The following is a 25,567-nucleotide window of genomic DNA, read 5'->3' as shown; positions in this document are numbered from 1 at the left end:
ATTCCAGGCTAGGGCCAGATCCACATCTTTGCACTAACAACCCAGGTACAATCCCTCATGGAAGACTTACACCTTCCCTACTGTCATCATTTATTGAATCTAAATTAACATTAGTACTGCAGATCTATGCAGAAGTCAAAATCATTCCTTTGTAAGCTGCATAAACATACTTTCAATTTGACAATATAACCCAAACATTTGACTATGGACCTGAAATCAAAGACAAGAAATCTATGGCTTTAGAATTTGGAATTCAGTTGGCCTGATGGAAAGGAATTTTTTCTGGTTTTATATTTTGACTTTATTTCTGTATTTGAAGATAGCACTTACTGTTCTGTTCCTGTAATGATGCTTCAACAGTCCTGTTTCATACAATAGGTCAAGTCAGCTGTACCTGAAGCATCAGGGTGTATTGGTAATAAAAACATAGTCGATTTTCAGTCAAAATTTTAACATTTAGTGTATCAAGCTTCAATAGTTTCAAGCTGATCAGGTTCTAAATTTAAAAAACGTATTAGGTTTAACAGTAGAATGAATCCTTTTCAATCTCCACTCGTCTTTCCACTTCCAAGTGAGGCTCTAAAGCCAAATGTTATTTAATTCAGTGGGTATACTGAGGATTGTTTTGGTAATTTGTCATGATAGTGATGTTGCTTCACTGTAATTTTTTGAAGTCAGAATCTGATGAAACTCTTTCCACTGGATATAATGCAATTTCCAACCATTTAAGGTAATGCTATTGTCAAAAGAACTTCACAAAAACCTGCCCTGTAAAAGCAGCATCTGCCTCCAAACACACTCTGATATCCTTCCAAAACTTTTTCTCTAACAATATTTATACACTTTGTAAAAAAAAAAAAGATTAATTACCTGTCAGAAATTTTGAATCAAGTAAGTTGACTGACCTTACCTCCGTGCATGTAGTCACCACAAACAGGATTCCTTACAGGTTCATGATGCATTTCTTTCTGATAAATCTAGAAGTTATTGTTTCACTATACTTCATCAAAGCCACCCTGTGCTTTGTCAACAGCTTGCTTCCCATCTCTGCCCACCCTCCAACAAATCACATATAACTTTATTACAAGAGTTAGAGAAAAAATACTTTGATGTGATTCAATTACTGAAAAGCTATATTCTAAGATTCCCAAAGCTAGGGAAATTTGGCTACAACTAATTAGTGTTCTGCATATCTATGGTAGAAGAGCTCATTACAGAGCTTGCATTATAAATCATTATTTATCTACTTTTTCCTTAAAACACTGAAGTCACCTAATATCGTTTGTTGAAACTCCCTTTGAAGCTCACTAAACACTATTCCTCAGAAGATGACTCACTTAGAAGGTTTCTTGTCTCCCATTACATTATATCACAGTGCTTCCAAGACATAATGTTCTTCACAACCATTAAGTGCCACAACTTGCAAACATGTACACATGCATCGTTACATCCAACTCATCTGATCACTGAACTGAACAGTACTATTTACTGGAGTTACATATGAAATATGCTGTAGAACAAGGCTTCTCTGGAAATGGAGTACTGAATTTAAACAGCTCCTGGATCAAGTATGGCATTTAAATTATGGGTATTTAAGAGGAAGTTGAGGCTACTTTCAGAAGGCTATTTTTTCCTGAAATCCTAGTGCTGCCAGTCAGCTGTGTCTAAAGAGGCCCAGCACCTTACGTAGGGTCAGCGATGGCCTTGCAGTGATGTTCAGTAGTTGTTGCTCACTGCTCTTGTACAACAGCAGTTCTTGTAACTGTCAGTGTTGCCCAACAATATCAAGCACACGCTTACATAGTCATTAATTTTACTTAGTTGCAATCTATTTGTCTAGTTTTATTCATTGGATTTTCTCTTCCTTCAATTACAGGAGATCCAGGAATTGGATATCATGATTCTAAGAGTTAACATATAGTAACTATTTGATTATTTTCTGTTTACTGGTGATTTAAGAGAATCATCATATGTCTCCTTTACTCACAAAACAGAACAGGTAGTAAAAAAAAGAAAGGTTATGTAGAAAAGAGAGGCACATGTTCTACTGTGGCAAATTCCACCTAGTATTTGATACAACTGCTTCCTCTAATCGAGATGTACCTTAGACAATGCAACACATCAAGAACAAGAGACATCTGTAGCACTGCCATTTAAATCAGAATTTAAATTTAGAAACAAACGTAACTATACTACTTCATCTGTCAATGTAATTCTAAAATATCATTATTGAGAATATGAAGATTATGAAGAAAATGTAGCAAATGCTGTTTATTTTGGTAGATAACAAATCAAGAATCTTACTCTTCCTACATTAATTGATGCTTCCCTTTGTCTGTCAATACTCTCCTTAACATCAGTGACAGTTACTGGCATTAATCACTGCTGACTGAAAGTGGACTGAAGTATTTTAAATTCATTTAAATTCAAGGAAACCTTTCAGGTTCCTAAAACCTTTTGAGAACCTTTCAGTTCTCAAAAAAAGGAAAACCTGAAAAGTTTTGTTAGTTGCTCCTTCCCCTGTCCATTCAAAACGCCCAAAATGATGCCTTTTAAGACCTAGATATAGAAAGGTCTCTAGCTCCTGTCAAGATTTTGTCATTCAATTTGATAAATGGTAATATATCAATATAATATTTATTTAAATATAATATTAATTAATAGTTCAAATTTTGGTCAAGTCATATCATGCCATATGCTGTACAAACACATCTGGAGAGTCTGATGTTGCAGAGTCTAAAATCAATTATGAAAAAAAATGGAAGAAGAGACGGACAATAAGTAAAACATCATAAAAGCTAAGTGGGTCAGGATAATAGGCATGTATCTCAATCGCATTTTTGTGCCAAGTATGTCTAATAAAAGAAGAATGCGTAAAAAGTGATTATCATCAAAATGTATATAAAACTATTTAATATAGAAATATTCTATACATTTCTTTTATAAAACAAATATACTGACTATAAAGGATAGGCATAAAAAATCAGACAGTTATTGCACGTATTTTATCAAAACAGTACTGAGTCTTAAGGAGTCAGTCTGTAGAGGTCTGCTTTTCAGGGGAAAATGGAATTGAAGTCAAGGTGAGAATTCCCTGTATGAAGCATGGTGTGTGGAGCAAGCTGAGAAAACCTCTGGATAGTGAGCTGGAAAATGTCACTAGAGGAGAGGAAGAGATGGAGGAGTGGTATGTAATAGGATTGTAATCTAGAGGAGGGTCACTAACAGAAACCAGGATAAAGTTAATGCATGTGTCCATAGTAAGGCAAGGTCTGAGACCCAGATGAGGAATTTCTCGGCTAAAATCTGACATTTGTCCCCTACAATAATACGTATTTGGCCTGGAGGGCGTGGAAATTGAACTCACTGCTACGTTAAAGAACTTATCCGTAAAATGTGAATCATAATACTTTCAACGTCAAGATGGAGCTCTATGCATGAAAAGATCTATATAAGTGCTGTCATTGTTATTACATTCAGAAAGTACAGAAGGCTTTAAAAGCATTAACTTTTCTAGTGCATAACATCACCTGTTCTTTCTGAAATCAGCAAAGCAGATATAAAATGAGTGCAGTTATTGCAAGAAATTGTGTGATTCTAAATTCTGATGCATATTTTTTGTTTCTGGGAAAAGTAAACAACTGTTAATAGCAGGAATTTCATGATACAGTATAATATGTGGCAAGCTATGAAGTGTATGAAAAAACAGTTCTACTTCATATAAAGTTGTTTTTCATCAGGAAATTATTTAATTGGAAAGATGCTTTGAGAGCAATCAGAAGGCACTGCATAAAAAAGGTGTCTGGTTTGGAATGATGAAAAGAGAACGGAATCAATTTTTAAACCATAATGAAATAAGGAAGTAACTACCAAGTCAGTGCTAGTACATCGGCCAGCGGGATCAAACAAAATTGATGTGTCTATTCCTCTTTTTCAGAAGAACAAGCAAATGCTCTCCAAGGAAGCCCACATCCCAACAGCATTTAAGTGGTAGCCCACAACCTCTCTGTGAAAGCTGCAGTGGTCAGCTTCAGTTAGATCATTTTTTTCTATGAAATGAAAAATTCTACTTTCATATTTAGGCTGTCTTGCATTGTGTGATGATAATTGTTAAGGCTGTGGCCCAGAATTACATCTTTGGGTGCATAAACTTTTGGATATTTAGTTTCTGATTCTGGATTTTTAAAATGTATCATTTATGTTCTGTCTTGTGCTTACAAATCAAACTTTGCTGTTTACTCAACTGGCAGTGGAAGTTTCACACATCATATTCCCTTAATCCAAGAACAGCAATGATTCATTTGCCCTAGCAACACAATGTTTTCAGATACAGTGAGCACTGCTTCTACATATAACCAATTTTTCCTCTTGAAAATCTTTACTTCATTGACAAAAACAAAAGGCAGAATCTTCTTTCCTATATTTAAAACTTTAATTACAGGACGACAGCTATTGGTACTGCCCAACAGGTTAAAGTACTTGCTTTGAACAGAGCTGTCATTAATACAATATTTATATTTACCAAGTAATTTCTGTATGAATGGGATTGTTCCAGGCTGAAAACAACATTCTTAATACCGTAAACAAACAAGAGATGAATACACAAAATGATCTGTTTAACAGGGGTTTATGTACCCCCTGTGCATTGTACTTGGAAATGAAGTCCTTAAACTCGGAGGCGGAGGGATTCTCCGTGGATTAGACGAGAGACCCACAGCCCTTTCAGCAGCATCCTTTCATACAAAATTTGGCACTAACACTGTTTGCTTCAGCAAATGACTTCACGCTTTGTCCTTTTAATCCAATTTCCACCTTAATATAGACTGAAGTGTAGTGAGAAAGAGGATGAATGAGGATGATGCCTAAAAGAGGATGCCTGGAAATAAATTGCATTAGAAATCTAATCCAAGTGGTAATCCAATCCCATACAGGCAACTCCTCATTAACTGAGAAGTTTAATCCACTGATAGCTTCAGACGAACCCACATTCAGCACTAGCTATGACTGGATATAATTATCACACATCAAGATATGACTCAACAAGGCAGGTAAGAGGCTAAGTCTGACAAAAAGAAGAGGAACAGGTACTCTATTGAAAGCCACAATGATTGATGGTAACACTTATCCCAACTTGAATAGCTCGGATTTTTAAGTTATTATGGCATTAGGTACTTTGCTGGTGCAGCCCATAAGTATATAAGCTACTGTATTCCACAAGAGTTTCCTCATTAGCAAGTGTTATCTCCTCTTTTCTATCGGCCAAAGCATCCATGTGTACCTTAGTCACCCCACAGCAGACAAGAGCCTGTTCAGAAAACCCTTATTCATATTTTACTGCCACGGTAAACAGTAATTTCCTAGTCAATGAACATGGTTAATTTTGTTTTTTCTTCCTTAGACTGATTACCCACAGGTGACAAGTTGGACAACATTCTGAAATGAGACACACTTGTGGACACCAATGGCTTGCCATCTAAGTGTCTTGGCAAAGACAGGCCAGAAAACCAGTATCACCGTGTCTCTCCTGCAGAAGCTGTGGGTTCATTGATGGCTCAAAAGCAACTAAACATTGCTGCTCATTGCTTGTGGATATGACATCAGACTTTCTGTCAGCACAGTGAGATTCACCAGGTATTTAAATGAAAAAGAAAACCCCAACAATCTTTAAGCAACTTAAACATGATGAAAGCATACCACTAAGATATTCCCATCACAATATTCAGTGCCACATACCTTTTTATCCTCACCAAACTAGTATCTATTCATAGAGGTCTCTGTCTTGAACTCACGTCTTGAGCAGAAGCAGGAGAAAGAAAACGGGACCTACCCAAATTGAAATCAGGTTTTCATAAACTAATGGATTACAGACCAACAACTCCGAATCTGCACAAAACACAATGCAAGTGAATTGGGTGCAGCTCACATCAACAACCTTTGGTACCTAACTGTAGCTCTTCGACCTCCCTTTGCAGTGGGAAAGCACAACAAATATTAGCCAGGGTAGGTAATGTACTGGGTTTGCGTGGCAAGGTTTTGGTAGTGGCGGGGCTACAGGGGTGGCTTCTGTCAGAAGCTGCTGGAAGCTTCCCCTGTGTCCAACAGAGCCAACGCCAGCCGGCTCCAAGACAGACCTGCCGCTGGCCAAGGCCGAGCCAGCCCATCAGCGGCGGTGGTAGTGCCTCTGGGATAATATCTTTAAAAAGGGGGAAAAGTTGCCGTGCAGCACCAACTGCAGCCAGGAGAGAGGAGTGAGAATATGTGAGAGAAACACCTCTGCAGACACCAAGGTCAGTGAGGAAGGAGGGGGAGGAAGTGCTCCATGCGCTGGAGTGGAGATTACCCTGCAGCCTGTGGTGAAGGCCATGGTGAGGCAGGCTGTGCCCCTGCAGCCCAGGGAGGTTAATGGTGGAGCAGAGATCCACCTGCAGCCCAGGGAGAGCCCCACGCCAGAGCAGGTGGATGCCCAAAGAAGGCTGGGACCCCATGGGAAGCCCACGTTGGAGCATGCCCCTTGCAGGTCCTGTGGACCCATGGAGAGGGGAGCCCAGGCTGAAGCAGGTCTGCTGGCAGGACTTGTGCTCCCACGGGGGACCCACTCTGGAGCAGTCTGTTCCTGAAGGACTGCAGCCCATGGGAGGGACCCACGCTGGAGCAGTTTGTGAAGAACTGTAGCCTGCGGGAAGGACTTACGTTGGAGAAGTTTGTGGAGGACTGTGTCCTGTGGGAGGGACCCCACACTGGAGCAGGGGAAGAGAGTGAGGAGTCCTCCCTCTGAGGAGGAAAAAGTGGCAGAAACAACATGTGGCAAACTGACTGCAATCCCCATTCCCCATCCCTCTGCGCTGCCGTGGGAGGAGGAGGTAGAGAAAATCAGGAGTAAAGTTAAGCCCAGGAAGAAAGGAGGGTTGAGGGGAAGGTGTTTTAAGATTTGGTTTTATTTCTCATTACTCTACTCTGACTTGATGGGTAATATTTTTTTTTTTTCCCTCCAAGTTGAGCCTGTTTTGCCCATGACTCTAATTGGTGAATGATCACTCCCTGTCCTTATCCCAACCCATGAGATTTTCAATACATTTTCTCTCCCCTGTCCAGCTGAGGAGATAAGTGATAAAGCGGCTTTGGTGGGCACCTCATGTCCAGCCAGGGTCAACTCACAACACTAACTCAAGTTAATTCGCTAGTCTGGGGATCCACGCTAAATTCTCAACTGGTTGCCACCAGCAAAAAGGAAATGGTATTTTATTCCATTTGTGAAGTAAACATTTTCTTAACGTATTGCTTTTGAAAAGCCAAATTTGACAGTTTTACACACTTTTTCACAGAAAGTTAAATTGTTCCTTAATAATTTCTACAATTTCTCACAAGATATAACGATTTTGTTTATACAGGATATTTAAAAGTTAAGCTGGTAGAAGCATAAAAGTGTGCATGAAGGAGGAAGAAGACCGAAGAAAATGGAAAACACATTTCCTGGCACTATTCTTCCCAAGGTGATTTGAACTGCACTTTGCCTGCACTGGCTCTCTTGCTTAATGAAAAGGATTTGCATTCCTGGCCTATGTAGAAATACAGGCTGTATTTGTGATGCTCTTCTTCCTGTTGTTTCTATGAGTGATTGAGGCAAGAGGTAAGATTTTTTTTGTGTGTGTCTGAATAGAATCATTAAATGCAACATAGCCTTTCCCTATTCCTTGGGTAAAGTCCCAAATATATTTTTTCATTTTCAAGGTCTTATCCATTGAGACAAAGAATAAAAGGGAATTTTCTCCATGCCCAATTTGGTTGTTTTGTTTTGAGCTGATAGCTTTAGACAAAAGCAGGTGAAAATAACATGTCTCAAGGACACGCCATCTTCCTCCCACAAACTATTTCCTTTTGCTGCCTTCTCAACATGTGTAGAACTTCACCCTTTGAGGGATGTTTCATCATCTTCAGGCTTGCTTCCTTCCAGCTTTCACAGTCTACCTCACAAAATTCTCATCTTGTTAACCAGCAAAGTTTCTGAAAATCTGGTAACACTTAAAATCTTCTTGGTGTCTTCCCTTTAGACACAAGCTCTTCTTTCCTTGTTGCTGTTCTCTGTCTACTTCCTTAAAAGAACATCTTCTCTTAGTACAAGGGTAAGGTAGAAATAACAGCTTGCCACTTAGAGATATGTGGAAGGCAGGGGGACTGAGGAGATCTTCCTAGATAGGAAGTATCTGGAAGTTGTTTTGCTTTTTTAAAATCCTGAATCATTAATTTTTCCTCTAATCTGACATTTAAGGGAATCCAAGATGAAAAACTGAAACAGGCACCTGTCACTTTAAAAATTTAGAAGCATGTTTGGAGACTACAGCAATGTGTTTCAACCAGAAAACCACTCACTACCTATGGTGTCCATTTTGTAATGGTTGACATAGGCATCAAGTATTTCACTGATAAATGCAATTTTCAACTCATTCATCTGTCATAAAGACCTTTAAGCAAGGAGTCCTGTTTTCTGATATGGAATATATGAAGCAATATCTAACCTCAGGTTTATTCTGTTGAGCAACATACTTTATCCACCTCACCAAGAATGACTGGAAGTCTAAAAACTAAACCTTTTAAACACAAGGATACAGCATTGAAATTAATTTTCTAACTGACTATGCGTTCAGCTTTTTGTTTATTTGTTTTAAATGTCTGTCTACCTCTCTATTCCATAGCCAATAATAGCAGCTGCCAGAATTCAGTCCTCCATCTCTCCTTGGGGAAGAGAACTAATCAATGACTAAATCACTAATCCTTGTTTAGCAGCATCCAGTCACTACTCATCCCAGTAATTTATTTTTCTTCAGTACCTGGAAAATTAAGCTTACAGTCTTTTAAAGCAAAAGGAAATGTCAAAACCTGAAAAATTTTAGTGGAATTGTGATGGGGTGGAGACGAGAACTCAAGTCGCATTGTACTGGTCTATTTGCTGCTAGGCTGTTATGTCAGCTGTTGCCCCTACATCCTTTTTGGACACAACGCCAGATTTCTGTCATTGCTTTAATAAGCCAAACTTTTTAATATTTTAGAACTCCCATCACATTAATGTTTCATCACTCTGAAAAAAGATTTAGATTCTAACAGTGATAATAGCAGCCTTTGTCTCAAGTGTTACAGATTTTCTGAGGAATACAGCAGGTTGTAACCATATTTATATCAACTGAGATAATTTTTGTAACTAACTTTTATAGATAAAACAACCCTGCTTTCACCACACCAGACGCATATTCCCCACTAATCAAAAAAAACGTTGAATGCATAATTGAATTTCCTTTCCTCAAGGAAAGGATACAAAGAGTCAGTTGAGAACAAAATATCACGCCTGTCCAAACGTACAAAAGGCCAGATCTCTTCGATAGTTTGGCTTGTGCATCATTCTCCTGCTTTCTCCATTAATGTTTATGAACCAGTGATCTATCAAGTCCTGAAAAATCAAGCAGTAGATACTCTGCAATTTACGATTTTTTCCATACTCTCTAAGAAGCACACTCAAGCATACGTGGTCTAAGAAACCAGCACTTCAGAAAGCCCTAGGAATATTCCTCCTGACTGTCTCTACTGAAGTACTGTTTTCAAACACAAGATTGGCCGACTTGCTGAAATTTCTAAGCCACATACTTAGAGCTAGCTGGAATGCTGTTATGAAAAGAGCAGTATGACTTTACTTCTGACCAATGGTAGGCTTCCTTAACAAAGTTTTTTGGCACTGGATGATGTGAAGCAAGCTCCTTAGAGAACATTGTGAAGATGTCAACTCTCATGCTGAAATTCAGAAGACGCCACCAGTCAATTGAAGTCTACCAGATTATATGATCCTGGAGTTTATTTGCCTCATAAGTATTGCTGTATGTTTGAAAAGTATGAAGGAAGTAGCAGCCAGCGTGCCTGCTCCATCTGCTATGTAGGCAGGCTGCTGTGGTTCAAGAAGGGATTAAGACAACCAAGCATTTCTCAGTACTTTCATTTCAAAGCACAAAAAGCTGGTTTGTAACGAAATCAATTCAGTGGAAAATGGAATGGTTCATTTGACTTCCTGCCTTTATTACTATTAATTTACTGAGATTCTTCATAAGGTAAGAGCAGCCAGTGAATCTGCAGGACGAGAACAGATATAAATGGTTGTCTGCTGTCCAGAAAATAACAATCCTTCCAGTATGATGCTGCTTATAAATCAAGTGTGTAGAATTTACAGACACAGGTATGATCGATGCCATTGCTTCTCTCTAATAAGCAGTGGAACCTACCCATTAAAGGAGGTTCTCATCCTGCATGTAGGCAGACCTTTGGGTTGAAGTACTGTGTTCCTTCAGGGCCTCTTGAGGTGCTTGACCAAAATTCAGTGTATATAAAGAGTATAATCTTAAAAAAGATGACTAAAACCTGAGTGAAAAATGATTGAAGCTAATCAATTCAATTCTATGTGGTTTGATATAGAACTGCTGTTAATTACAACGACCATGACTCAGATTCATCCTTCCTGCATTTGAGCTCTCTGAAAGTTAAGACAATTTGCTTACACAAGATGGTGGACAGTAGAAGGAATGCCCAGAACATAACTCATCACCTTTATCTTCCACACTGATTTTAGAATGGGATAGTGCAACAAATCCCTAATACGTATGCTAAAAACATTATGGCAAGGACAGATGGCAAGCAAATGTAGTCACCCTTAACGCTTTGTTTCTACACAGTGCCCATCCAAGAGTAAACTCCACTCTGTCTGTAAATAATCACAAAAGGTATAGATTGAAAGTCCTGTAAGAACCAGAAATATTTACAGAAGGAATTAAAATTGAAATTGTAAGTTTCTTTCAAGCCACTGATCATGCAGTATTAAACAAGTTTTATCATAGTAATTAATTTTTGTTTCACATTAATGACATTCTTAATCATGCCTAAGATGCTAATGCAATTTGACAACAGCAAATACCATAAGATCACTTAGCTTATTCATCTCGCTAGCAGGGACAAATGCATAGCTTTACAATAATGATCTTCCTAACATACTAATCGCTTCCAAAATGAAGGACTGCTTGTGTTTTTGTCATGGAAAGGAAAGATTCACTCTCACGTTGTCTTATAATATCTGATTTTTTAAAGAAAACAATTATCAAGTTTCTAGGCAGCAGTTTTAAACTGAATGTTGGGTATACCTCATAAAATTATATTTTCATCCATGTCCTATTCATCATGGTTTAACCTCAACTGAAATTAAGCACCATGCAGCCACTCGCTCACTCCCCTGCAACAGGATGAAGAGGAGAATCAGAAAAAAACTTTGTAGGTTGAGATAAAGACAGCTTAATAGGACAGGGGAAAAAAAATAGCAATAACAATGATAATAAAAGAATATACAAAATAAATGATGCACAGTACAACTGCTCACCACTTGGTGACTGATGCCCAGCCTGTTCCTGAGTAGCAGCCAACTACCCCAGTTTATATAGCGAGCATGACACTACATGGTATAGAATATGCCATTGGTCAGTTTGAGCTGGCTGCCCTGGCTATGCTCCCTCCCATCTTCTCGTACACCTGGAAGAACATGGGAAGCTCAAAGTCCTTCACTTCTTAGCAATGACTAAAAACATCAGTGTAGTATGAGTACTGTTCTCATACTAAATCCGAAGACATAGGACTATACCAGCCACGAAGAACAAAGGTAGCTCTATTCCAGCCAAATCCAGCGTACTATTAAATGCATGACCTTATAAAATCTTCCAGCTTGTTTCAACACTAATGTGATATGATACTAATAAGTGTTTAAAGTCAAATTTATTGCAGAAAAAAAAAAAAACCACTTGGAGTTCAAAGTAAAATTTTCATACACATCAGAAACACCAAGACTTTGTTTCAGCTTTCTATTTTTTTGCAGAAAGCTGTTCCAGCCTGTGACAGACGCTTCAGGTCTTTTGCGGCTGGGACAGGCCCCAGAAAACAAACATTTCTTTTGATCAAGCACCTCTCTCAGAACATGCATGCTCTCCAGCAGCATCTGGAAGCGCGAGCAAGTGGCTGGCAATGTGGGAGGTGGTGGTGCTGCTGCTGCTGCAGCTCGGGGCTTGGGGATGGAGCATCCACAAAGAAAGCATGAAACTTACCCACTGCCCTTGGATGGGAAGCGGCCATGTTTCTCCTCTTGTTGGAGAAAGGCGGTATATGACCCTTTAAAGTGCTTCAAATCAAACGGTTTTAAAAACAATAAAAATAAACAAGAATTCTGAAAAACAGGTGCAAGGTTTCATCACATACAACTTTTCTCTTGTGCTATTACTTCATTACACACAGTACCAACGCTTTCCTGCATCTTCTTGTTAAAGAAACCGGAAGCATAGTTGAAAATGTGTGAAGATACTGAACCACAGTATTCGTGTATAAAATGCTTCATTACAAACATTTTGAATTCTAATTATATTCTTACGATCCCAATTACTTTCCTATGTATATATTTAAACGTAATTACATACTGTGATATGCACCTCTCCTTTATCATGTTTACTGCTAAGGCTAATTTTAACTAAGAGTTTATGTTAAGAGTTTATGTTATGATAATTTTATCTAGAGTTCATTCAAATACACTCAGTATACATGCATGCTGTGGGTTTTTTTTCAAACTATATTACCATTGTACAAAATAGCAAAGTGCTACATATATCTTAAGCTTCTATAACAATAAAATGTATACTTTTAGATTGATAGTAAAGAAGCATCACAATTTGTTAGTGTTCTACGCAAAATATTTGCAAAATTATTATGAAGTTTACAGTAAGCTTGTATTAACTTTCACTTAACCTTCACTTTTTTTAAAAAAAGAAAGGTCTGCGTATTCATACATACATTCCTGTTGAAGACGGGGTTAAACTTGTCAGAAGTATTAATAAAATACTGAAGACCTCCTTTAATTTATGGCAGATATATTTTCAAGAAGGAAAATGCTGATATTATCTTGGTTATAAGCTTGCTGCTGAAATGATTTAGATATTCTTTTCCTTTCACACAGTATCAGTATAAAGCTTTTCTTCGCAGGCAATGAATTATAGTTGACACTTCAAACCTATTCTATCAGTATCTTCTGGTTCAGAAAAATGAGAAAACATAAATATTTATTCTATATATACAGAAGAGACACAAGACTCTGATAAAAATGATCCATTATGGAATGATGAATGATTGTTACATGTGTCACACTTAGAACAGCAAAGGGCAAAAAAATTTGCCACTTTTTAACATGAGGATTTGAGGTTATTGTGTAAATAAAAATGCAGTCATTTTATCATATTGATCTGATAAGTGTTTAAGCTCAGTGATTTCTGATGACATTCACTTCATGACTACATGGATGATGAAGCTGCTTGATACAGATCCTTGGTCTGATTTGATAAAATCTATTAATGACGTGCTTTAACAGTGGAAAAATATTTATGCAAACAGCCTTGGATTTTCCCAGTTTACATGTGCAATACTTCTCTAGCTTAAGCTTACCAATTAATAAGACTAGGAAACCATTTGTTCCATTAAGTGATCTGTTCACTGTTTTTAATCTTGTTTCTATTACTAACTTAAGTTCCTATATTATGCAGAGAAGTAGAAGCTATTATAAACTGCTGAATAATACACTTTGTGAACTTGGTGCTTCTGCAGACACTGAAAGCTTTCTCAAGTAACAATATGACTTCAAAATTGGGTTATTTTTACTCTGCTGCTTATCAGGCTAAAATGGTGACTTTTGGACTATCTACAGACTCTGAATGACACTGCATCATTTTTGCCTCTATCCCCATGTCAAATACCATCCTCAAAACTATGAAGAGGCTGTTAAAACAAGTAACGTTTTGCAGAAAAAAACATCTAAAATTTTGCACAGCACGCACACAAATTATATTCTATGTATGACACCATTTTTAAATGCTGACTTACTGAGATCTTTTTCCCAAAGCTAACTATATAAATAAAGGCTGTCAGAAAATGAGAACAAAAATAAGCATCTAAAATGCAGAAAAAATTCTCTGCTCCTTTTTTTATGTTTTGTTTCTTCATGCTTCCTACTTTTTCATATTTTTTCTTCCAAGTATTACACCTGCAAGATTCAGAGCTACATTAGAGCAAATATGCCCTTATTCTTGACTTTGTGTTTAATTTTCTTCACTTCTTTAAGAAGGCATTTTCTAAAGGCCTGCCTTTATCCTCCTAAACTATGGATATTTATCTTCATAATACCCACCCTGTATGACCAATATTGGATTAACTGAGTTTACCTATGGTGAGTGCCTACACGCAAAAAGTCTCTTGAAAATTTGGAGAAAACTGGAGTCAAGTGCAATTGAAGGTTTGGAAAACGTACAGAGAACAATTCTACTGTCATTCAATTGTACAGATTTACGGCAACTTTATACACTGACTGCTCATTTTTGAATTTTGGTTGTAAAGCTAACCCAAATCAGAAATTGCTACTTAGATTTACTCATTTGAAGAGAGGATGCTCAGGTTAGAGTCCTAGATTTGAACATGGTTCTCTGTATTTTGTTGAATCCAAACCAACAGTGACAGTTTTCCAACAAGCAAGGTGTGGACACGCCTCTGTGCACTAATAGTCTGAAAAGATTTCTTCTGAGAACGATCACAAAAAAATGTCAGAAGGATATAAGCACACATGTACCCCTTTCTGTGCAACCCAACGCCTACAGTTCTCGATTCCAAACCACCATCTAAATTGTGTAACTAATCATCTCTCTGAAAATCTTACAGGTAGTAATTGATCCTAATTTGCAGAAAGAGCAGCAAGATTTTAATTAGTTACAACATTAAGCACTAGCTCTTAATTTTAGTCAATCTCCTGAACAATCCAAATATGACAAGCATACCCTTGTGGGGTAAACTGAGAGGAGAGCTGTAAAATGAGGAAAAAGTGCTCCTTTTGAATGGATAAATACAGAAGAACTGGCCAATACACTAAAGCCAGAAACACTACTGGATATTTTGAGGGTTATTTTCATTTCTTTTTTTCTAGAGCACTGAAATTGCAATGCAGTCTCACAGTCGGTCCTGGACCACTTAACTGCAGGCTGCCACTGAAGAGGGAGGCTGTGGACCACCACTATGCGTTCCCTCCACTCTCTGTGGATGTCACCCCATGGTCTGGCAGATCAGCCCCCCAACCCAGCTCACCCATCTTACCCATCTTCTGGTCCAACAAGCCCTGCAGGCAGGCTGTGGACACAGACTGCCCTTGCAGCAGCAGCGTGAGCTTGGACCAGTGTCAAATGACTGAGGACTTGGTCTGCTGGCCACTGAATTGCAGAGCATCTCCAGGTCCATTTCTTAGCCAGCAGTGAAACACATTCCCCTAGGTTAAAGCCTAACCCAAGTGCTCTGAAAAGCCCTCTGCAAGCATCTTTCTCAGTGAACATTGGCACAATCCGTGGAGGTTTAGACTAATGACTTTAGCCAGCTAAGTTGCGCAGAGGGCATATCACCACTTCTTTTGTGTATATGGAGAATAGCGAATAATACCAAAGCAGTCCCCTATGAGAGGACACGAGGTGTGTGCTAATTTCCTGTGCTGACTTCAATCAATTTAAACAAGAATCTTACCAGAGCAAAGCACATCAGGACTGGATAATCGATAACTAACTTCCCTAACTTCCCAAAGATACTACTCCTCATCATAGTGTAAGTGTCTCTGAATTGAACTGTGGTTTTAGTAACATTTTCAGTTGCTAAATAAAACAAAGCCCATAACTATAGCACAGAATATGTAGTTCTGGGTATTCCAGGTAATCTAGAGGTTTTGGGAGACTAAGATAGTTGAGTAGCCACTCTAAAAAATAAAAAATTAATTATAGGAAAACTATTCACTTAAGAAGGATTTAGCAGGTCAATGAAGGCAATGAAAGATAATGGTGTGTGTTAATCTACTTCATAGTCTTCAGAAAATACATACTTGAAATTAACATAAATTTAGTTATAATTTACTGTTAATTAGGTAGATTAATGTATATATGACTATCACAAAAACACACATTAATAGCAAAAAGAGCTATTCTAATAAGCAACACATCATTAATCCTACTGTGCTAAAATCTTTAGGTAATATGAACTCTTTGCCGACTAAATATTCTGCTTAACAGGGAGAGAAATTTACAGAAACAATACTTTGAGGAAGAAGCATTGCTACACTACTGCGATTGCACTGCAGTTCAGAGATAACTCTGAAACAACTGGGTAGGGAAAAATCTATATAACCCACGTTATTAATGACTACTGACTGACCTCCCCTTACCTTCACTACCTTAAAGATGACATTGAAATTTTCAACTCTGCTCAAGCTTCATTATCCAAAATCTAGACTATAATAACTTAAAAAGTTCCTGATGATACTTTCAACCTGTCGTATTAAAATACACCAGAAAATTTCTGACATTATGTACCACCTAGAAAGAGGATCATTGCTTTGTTCACAGTGCAACGTGAATTCTAATATTTACACTGCATATAATGACCAGAGAACATATTTGATTAATTTTTCATTCAGACTTTACAGATAAGAGAGAAGAAAACAAAGCCCTCAGAAAAGAAAGAAAAAAGAATACTAAGAGTGTGTAAATAATGTACTGAAGAAAGGAGTTATGTTTATTTTCCTCCAGGAAAGAATTTCGATTGTGTGTCACGTGTCACACAGCAAACGACAACAGTAGCTTAGATGACATCAAACCATGCCACAGCATGCACACCTCAAAACAACCCAGTCATAGCTGACCAGAAAGTGCACACAGGTACACTGAAGTCCACCGACATCAGTACAGCTATCAAAACACACAGCAGGTGGGAAACAGCCCTCAATTTGTAAAACTTGCTGCTATTTTCCCACCTAAAGCTTGCTTAATTATAATTTTTCATTCCATTTTCCACTCTCTTCCTCTAGCCAAAAAAAAAAAAAAATTATGATTGAAAGCATGTTGTTTAACCTGAAATCAAAGCTGTTCTTTCTTCTTAGAATATAACAAGTTGTTTAATGCTCCATAACACTCTGAAGTGGCCAAATAAAACAACATGTTCATTTCAAATTGAATTTACAAAAATTAAAACTGTTTTTTTTTTTGTGAACAAGATGTTAAGGAAAACCAGTATGTCTTATTAAATACACAGTAGCTGTAATTTAATTGTTTCTTCTGGTGCTATCAATTTTAAAAACCATTTCGGATTTTTTTTTTCCAAATAAAAAAGAACCTAGTATCATTCAAGGGAAGATTTTTTTTTTTCTCTTTGAAGGAATGAAATTCCAACTTATCTGTATTCAGAATATGAATACAAATTTGTACACAGTGCTTCTAAATGCCACTGGCTTCCCGTTTTCAATGCTGCTGTTTTTCCAGAGAACGTATCCACAGATCAATGACCCTTTCATGTGATCTGCAAATGCCAAAGAATAATACCTCAGGGAAAATACTGTTTTCACTTGAGTTAAAACACTCATTTTTACAACAGAAAGAAAGCATGAAATCCTAAAATCTCGGAGAATGTCAGCCAGAAAATCTATATACCGGGGGGGAGGGGGGGAGTAGAGAACTAATAATAGTTTACGCAAACTAACTTCCAACTAAAGCCATGGTAAAATTAACGAATCTCTCAGCTTAATAAACTGCTCATTTGGCAGCACTTATTGTGGCACATTTTTTGCATGTTTGGCCATTTTTCTCTTACTTTTTATTAATTATGGCTACTTGGAATTGATGATCTCCGGGATACACATCAGTGCATATCAAGACTGATGAACACATCTCAGATGTTGGGAATCATGTGGACGGTCTCTCCATGCCCAGGACCTGTGCCATAACCCGGAATGTTTTCCTGCAGTGAACTTGCAAGTATTCCTGACAACAGAAATGCAGCTGGTGGAGTAAATTCCAGGAGTGTCTCTCCTTTCCGCTCCATCACTGCATGAGAAAGACATTCTGACACTGACGTATGAGAAGGTACTTTTGACGGGGTACTGCTTGCTGCCCTGTGCTGTCTTTCAATCCTTCCCCTTTTCTCTCCCTGAGAAGAAGAGTGTGATACCAGATTATAACATTTATCCTACTTTTATAGTGTGCTTTTCTCTGTAGTCCATGTGTAGACAGTGGTGTCAATTTCTGAATTCAATCATTTGGGTATTGGGAAAAAAACTCACAATAGTTATTTTCTAAATTTCTAGCATGCTTTTTTATTGGATTTAGAAATATAGCTGAATGTCAGGCAATAAGAGAGAATACTGCAGGGTTTCTTAGCTTTTGACATTTTTAATTGCCTCTGCTTTGGTTATTACAGAATAGATATTTTCGTCATCTAAATATAATGTATCTTTGTAAAATCCTTTAAAATATGAATTCAAACCACTGAATGCCATTTTCTATTTGCCTTTAATTTCCTCTCAATAGTAAGTTCATCAGAGTGTAACAATTAATTAACTTAATTAAGCTAACTTAATTATGTTCTTTCATAGGTCAATATGTAGAGCTACTCAGATTAATAGCAGAGCTTGTAAAGTTAATCTTCTTGTATAATGCAAATGATGCCAAGTCATGTATTAAATACCTTCCTGAGTAACAGATGATATGGGACTGAATGTACGTTAAAGAAGGGCAGAGACTGTGAAAAGGTTAAATAAAGAAAAATGTCTTGGATTTGTGGAAATTTTAAACAGACCTAATTTATTTTTTAAATTAATAAAGTTCTTCTAAGAGGAGCTCTCATTCCATAAGGCCATTTACAGCTTAAATATACATAAATAAATTTTGACTTTAAAAGCAGAACTGCGTGACAGCATTTTCCAGCCATCTTGCGACCTTTATGTTTCGTTATTAAGAAGATTACATGAAACAGTCATGTGAAGAGATTAGATGGAAAATATGAATCCCGAACTCCAGAGCATTTGCATGCTTACTGTATTTCCCAGTTTATTTTACAGAAGAATCACTTCAGTAGTCAAAGGTAATATGTTCTCTCCTCTGTTCATATTAATTCACTTTTAACACAGTTAGACTGAGGCTTTTTAGGCATGTGGCTTAGCACTTTTGTTATGAAATATTAATAGGAACTACAGCAATCATAATAATTACTTGCAGAAGCATAAAAAGTAAAATCAAACAAATCTCCAGAGTGCCAAATGATCTGAATAGGTGACTCAACTCCTTTGTTTTGATAAACGAGTCTGATGGTTGGAACCCACACTGACACGAGGAGCTGGACTATGGGCCAAATCATCAAATTTCAGCCTAATAATCAAATTTCAGTCTTTTCTACTATGAATATGACTTAGGTCCAGAAAATATTCTAAATGCACAGCAATTTCAGACCTGTAACCTGTTGCAACTCTTCGTTGCCACTCAAAGAAAACAGAGAAGGGATGCAATAAATATTCTGTAGGGTGCTTTGAACAGCAGTGTAAAGGAAAAGGCTCTGAAAGTGTGAAAACTATCATTGCTCAGACGTTTTAAAACCAGAAGAAAGTACTATTAAATGCACTGGAGGAAACAATCCTATATCTACTAGGGGATGGATGACACAGATGACCTAATATGGTCTCTTCTCTTTGTTAAAGGATGCCATGCAGCATTTGTGATGTTGCTCAAAATGAACATCCTGATCTTAGTGTAGCAGCAGGTTCAGAGAACAAACCAGCCTCTGTTCCAAATCACAGTCCTACAACTTCTGATATAAAGGAGGATTATTTATCTAAGATACAGAATAATTAGTAAATTATCACTTAGATTTTTCATTAGAAAACAGTCTGCTAGGTCCATACAGCATAGAAATTTCCAATGACTTTTCTGAGCAGGAAAGCTCTTTAGAAGTTCAACAAAAAAAAATTAGTGTTCAAAGGTAAATATGCAGTCCAACCCACTCTATGTGGCTAACTGTATTTTTTTTCAATTAACAGTGCGTCAGGAAGAACAGCATATTTATACTAACAAGTCTGACACAATTCTGTTAAATGAGTTCAAGCTAGCAGCTACATAGAACAGCGGGAAAATATTGCTATGCCTATGAAGTTTAGAAAAGAATGCACAACCTTGTCACAAGCACAAGCTTAAAAGCTTTGCATTTATACACATAGGTATACAAATGTGTATTTTCTCTAATATTTTCTTGTGTTCTCTAAGAGTGAAAATAATCTTTCTGCTTCTTGCCAACGCTTATTCTACATGATGATTGAGTTATTTTCTCAAATGAAAGATGTTGGTGATGGATATCCAATTATTTAACAGTCTTCTAATTACAGCAGGTGGAGAAAATATCACACAAGCATTATTACAAGCTTTGCCATGGAATTACTTTTTACTCAATTCTTTCAGAACAGAGAATCACAGAATCATCTAGGTTGGAAAGGATCTTTAAGATCATCAAGTCCAACCGTAAGCCTCACACTGCCAAGTCCACCACAAAACCATGTCCCTAAGCATCACATCTACAGGTCTTTTAAATACCTCCAGGGATGGTGACTCGACCACTTCCCTGGGCAGCCTGTTCCAATGCTTGGTAACCCTTTCAGTGAAGAAATTTTTCCTAATATCCAATCTAAACCTCCTCTGGCACAATTTGAGGCCATTTCCTCTTGTCCCATCACTTGTTACTTGGGAGAAGGGACCAACACTCACCTCACTACAACCTCCTTTCAGGTGGCTGTAGAGAGTGAGAAGGTCACCCCTCAGTCTCCTTTTCTCCAGGCTGAACAACCCCAGTTCCATCAGCTGCTCCTCATAAGACTTGTGCTCCAGACTCTTCACCAGCTTCGTTGCCCTTTTTTGGACACGCTCCAGCACCTCAACGTCTTTCCTGTAGTGAGGGACCCAAAACTGAACACAGTATTCAAGGTGTGGCCTCACCAGTGCTGAGTAGAGGAAGACAACCACTTCCCTAGTCCTGCTGGCCACACTGTTGTTCATACATCATACTTCGTTTAAAATCCAAGCATCTCAGTGTAAGAAAACAGCATAAGGATGGAGCAGATGCTCTGCTGATGAAGTTTATAGCTTCGGGTTTAAAAAAAAAACGTCTTTTTGTACTAACTTGAAGAGGCAACGGGACTTGCTGGGAAAGGTTTTATTCAGAGATCAAGAAAGGAAGACAACTCAAGAAACAAAAGATAGTATCAGCTGCCAATTGTGTTCATAAAAATTAAGAAACGTTCCCTTTGCTCATATAGGAAATAATGCAGATAGCTCCCTCAGATTTTCCATGAATAATGCAATGATTTTAACACTGAATTCTGTAATTCTTTTAAGCTGTTTGTACCATACTTATGACTAAAGGCAAATGACTTCAGTGTGGGACACACGTTTTCCTATAAAACAAAACACTATATCTCAGCTGTGCATTATGAATAGAAAAAAGTCTGTGCTCTATCCAGATAAACTGCAAGTACTGAATATCTAATAGTTCAGAAACAGATTAATGGGTACCTATCTTAATCTTTCTTTAGTTGAGATTCACAATGCTTTGCACAGCTTTTATAGTTTAATACAGAGCTCAGAAAGTGCCACAGATACATAAGCTATTCATGTTCATATGCTACAGTCACATCATTCATATCTTACCCTAAAATGCTCCAGAATACATATACATGCTGTTTTGCGGGGAAAAGTAGGGAGTTGGCTGGTTGCTTAATTCATTTTTTTTTATCCAAGAGAGAGAATGGTACAGCGTTTCATCTGTATCTGTACTGCTCTGGCAATGTAGCCATTCAGAAAGAACAGCTCTGTTAGCCTCCAGGCTTACACTATTAAAACATGATTAATTGATTCACCACAGGATCAGCAAAGGAAATTAATACACATAACTCATGTATTTCTGTTTTACTTCTAATTAAAGAAGGGGATATTTCTCTTACGAGACTCAGGTTTAAGAGAACTGTCAAAACTAGTCTCTTCTTACTTAGCCAACCAAGCACTGACACCACCATTCCCCATACATTAAAGTGCTGCTTATGAGAAATGGTATCAAGATACAGCCCACTTGTCTTACTCTTTAGCCACTACATGAAAAAGGGAAAGCAAAAATTACTTTAACAACAAACTTTCACTAAAAAAACCTATATAAATATATTTACTAAATATACTGCAACTGCCAGATGCACAATGAAAATGATCACAGAAAAGAGGAAGGGGTAGTCTTTCAATTTTATCAAATCATTACAGTGTTATTCAAGCAAGTCTATTCATACATTTAAAACATTTTAAAAGCTCTGAATCTTAAGTAATCAACATGTCCAGAGAATTTTCTTTCACCAGTTCATAGTAAAGAATGTGTATATCAGAGATATAATTCAATGTATTGATTCAGAGCATACTAGCAATAGTGCAGTCTTGAATTTTGAAATGGTTGTGGGGACAAAATTCCTATTTTAAGCACTTTGTTGGAGGAAACCATCAAAACTATATAATTTAGTATAACATTCTATGAAAAGCAGTGTTATTCAACAGTTTCCTAAGAAACTGATAAGAAGGTCTAATGAAATGGCACTGAAATTAGCATGGCACACATCTGTGCCCTTTCAAATGCATCGAATTTTTCTTTCAAGTTAACTTTTTGATTCCAATTCTTAAAAAAACAATAAAGATATACAATGTTAATCCATCAATCACACAGGAAACTTTCTTAGTTTAGTATGGATACTAATTAAAATCATTCGAGCATTCAAATCTATACAAATTAAATTTTACTGAGGATTACACAACTTTCGAAAACACAGAATAAAGTATCTTTCCAACTTTAAACACATTTTGGTTATTTTATAACTTAAAGTGTTTCTGCATCTGAAATACACCGATGAATACACACACTTTACTGAATCTTTCACAGGTATAAAAATTTCACAAGTATCTAATCTAAACACCCAACACCCTAATTATTTCTGCAGGGGCTTTTGTCACATGCCACATAGCTGGACACTGTCCCTGTCCCACGCAGAATTAAATCTGATTTTAGAGCATGAAAAGAGGCTGGGAAGAAGGAAGGCAGTAAGAATTGCATAGAACTCAAAATTCAACTGTAGTTTCTACTAGGAGGAACAACTGGACAAGCAGAACAAAGTCTCATCTGAGTGATCAAATAACATCCCACAAAGTTAAAACTGATGACACAAGTAACTGTTAGATTCAGACTGGCCTATGCAAAAGGAAAATATATTGTAAGCAGGAAAACCCAACAGTTTATACAAATTAATGTGGCAATCCATGGAATTTTCCTTACTTTCTCCTACTACAAATTGTTCTCTCCTCACATTCGCAAGTCAGAGACTCTTTTTGAACACCACTTTCCACATCCTTCTCACTTCTCCTCCACCTTCCTGAAATCTTTAGTCTGTTAGCCGTTTTGCCTTCTTTAAACTTTTCTCGTGTTTCTCTTTTCCATGGCTGCATTTGAGCTTTTCCTCAACAACTGCCTTCTCATCAATACTGATGAGTTGAAATCAGATGAAACTTAAATTATTATACAAATAATGCATCAGTTAGCAGCTGTAGTTAATTCCAAATATTAACTCAGTAAGCAGATATTGAAAGGATATAAGGGAATGATATACCAGGAGACTTCAACTAAAATGAAAACTAAAAAAGGCATTAGTTGAAGTAAAGCTCCACAAAAACTTTTTTTGTTTTGTTTTGTTAAAGATCTATTCTTTAGGGTGTATTCACAAGTGCTTATTTACCATGCTGACTTACCCATGCGCAACTTAGATGGGCTGTTTCATGGTGGGTTCTGAACTTGGTTCAGCATACTGGTGCTCCCCTCTCAAGGTTCCCTGCAAATCCAACCACAAAACTCTTTCTGACTCATCTCTCTCTGTTTTTATATACACTGCAGTAAATATGACTGAAAAAAGTCTCATTCCCTTATAAAACACATATAATACTTTATGACCCCACATTCAGTAAAACAACTTCAATATAAACTATTACTGAGTTATTTAGTAAAACTCGAGGCATATTTCCATCTCTCAGTTCTTTGAAGTTTCCTCTCCCCCACAGTTTAGCTATTTTTATTGTACAAAGGCAAAAACTGTGTACTCATCTTCCTCTCGGTTGCCTTTTACTAACAATCAATATTTCATTCCTCTTTCTGCAGCACTTTTCCTCTATTTTTATTTTTAAATAACATCTGTGCTCTCAATTTTAATTTCTCCAGCGGAGTAAGGTTAAGTTGGCAAAGCTGAGACTTCAGAGGCAGAACCCAAGGCCCTCCATAGACTAGAGGTCCCTTCGCTACTCAAGACTATATACAAAAGTATTACTAAAAGCTTGTATTACTCTATCCTCAAGAGTGCTTAGATGTGACAATCTGACTTTCTGTCTTAGAATATGTTGTGATACTCCAAAATAAGTGAAGTACCTATTTGGTCTTAATCCAGAAGACACTCTTAAGAATTCTCCTGGCCCTGTACTGCGGACTTCTCTTCTTCAGACAAAGTGACAAGACTATCAGAGGAAAGGAGAAATTCAAGAAGGTATTCGACAATTATCTAAAGGCTGCACTAAAAAATTAATAAATAGCACTATATTTCCTATGGCTAGTATTTCATACTCTCCTCTACTGGGAAGATTACAGTCAGAAGAAATCAGGAAAAAGCAAGAAAGACTAGTCTTTATATTACCTGGTACTTGGGGAAGATCTTTAATAACAACAACTACACTGTTTGAGGAAGTCAAGATTAAGAATGTTAAGGCTAACCCAAATGAAAGACTTCCATCTCACAGCAAGGGTTAATTTAAGGGTAATAGTGGTTCTCTGAAAGGACTACAATGAAGTTTTGAGCCTGAACACTGCAGATAACCTCTCCTCCAGCTATAGAGTACTGTGACAAGTAAGCATGGCAGTGACAGAAAAAGACCCAAGTCACTGGCTACATTATGGAACTACCTTACAAGCCGGCACCTCTTCTTATAACAACAGGGAGTATGGACTTAACAATCATACTACATCATTAGTATCTAGTATCATTTCTTGGAAAACAAGGGTATGAAAAAAAGGCACAGTATTAGCAAGAGTTTCCTTTGCACAATCCAGCAGTTACCCGTATTTAAATTTAGTGAAGGATGACAAAAGCTTTACATCTACCTATATACCCATGTGCAGATTCTACTTCTCACTCTTTAGTGTCATAAAGTTCAATTTGCCAGAATCTAACGGGACTCTTGTTACTGCCATAACTTGAAAGACAGGAACAAGAAAAAATATTTTCCCAATCACTGATAATAAGAAACAGTACAAAAAAAAGATAGCAGATGGAATATACTCAGCTTATAGGTACCGTTAATCATGGTCCTGAGATTTACCTTGGTCTTGCATGTTGTTGGTGTCGGAGGGTAAGATAGAGCTTTACCTTTAAAAAGTCTCTGCTATGAGCAAAACAACACTAGGCATGAAAAACAGAGGCAAATGTGTATCCTACCTCTTCTGGACGTTTCTGTGCCACCGATACCAGCTCTTCAGAGCTACTTCTTGAGGTAGAGGGTACCACATTACCTGGGGCCTCTGAAACCACCTCATTTGACGGCTCGGAGTCCTGAGGGCAACA

At 37.4% G+C, this 25,567-nt stretch overlaps 1 protein-coding gene across 1 annotated transcript in view; it reads right to left on the bottom strand.

Moving 5' to 3' along the window:
- PHF14 (PHD finger protein 14) overlaps positions 1–25,567 on the bottom strand; it is a 166,974-nt gene that overhangs the window by 9,071 nt on the left and 132,336 nt on the right. The window contains exon 18 of the mRNA XM_086614903.1: positions 25,442–25,555. Coding sequence (XP_086471029.1) covers positions 25,442–25,555 — 114 coding nt within the window. The remainder of the gene's footprint in view (positions 1–25,441; positions 25,556–25,567) is intronic.

The sequence above is a fragment of the Tauraco erythrolophus genome, chromosome 7 (assembly GCF_009769465.1).
Source record: "Tauraco erythrolophus isolate bTauEry1 chromosome 7, bTauEry1.pri, whole genome shotgun sequence".
Classification (NCBI taxonomy): domain Eukaryota; kingdom Metazoa; phylum Chordata; class Aves; order Musophagiformes; family Musophagidae; genus Tauraco; species Tauraco erythrolophus.
This window is presented reverse-complemented; position numbering and strand designations above follow the sequence as displayed.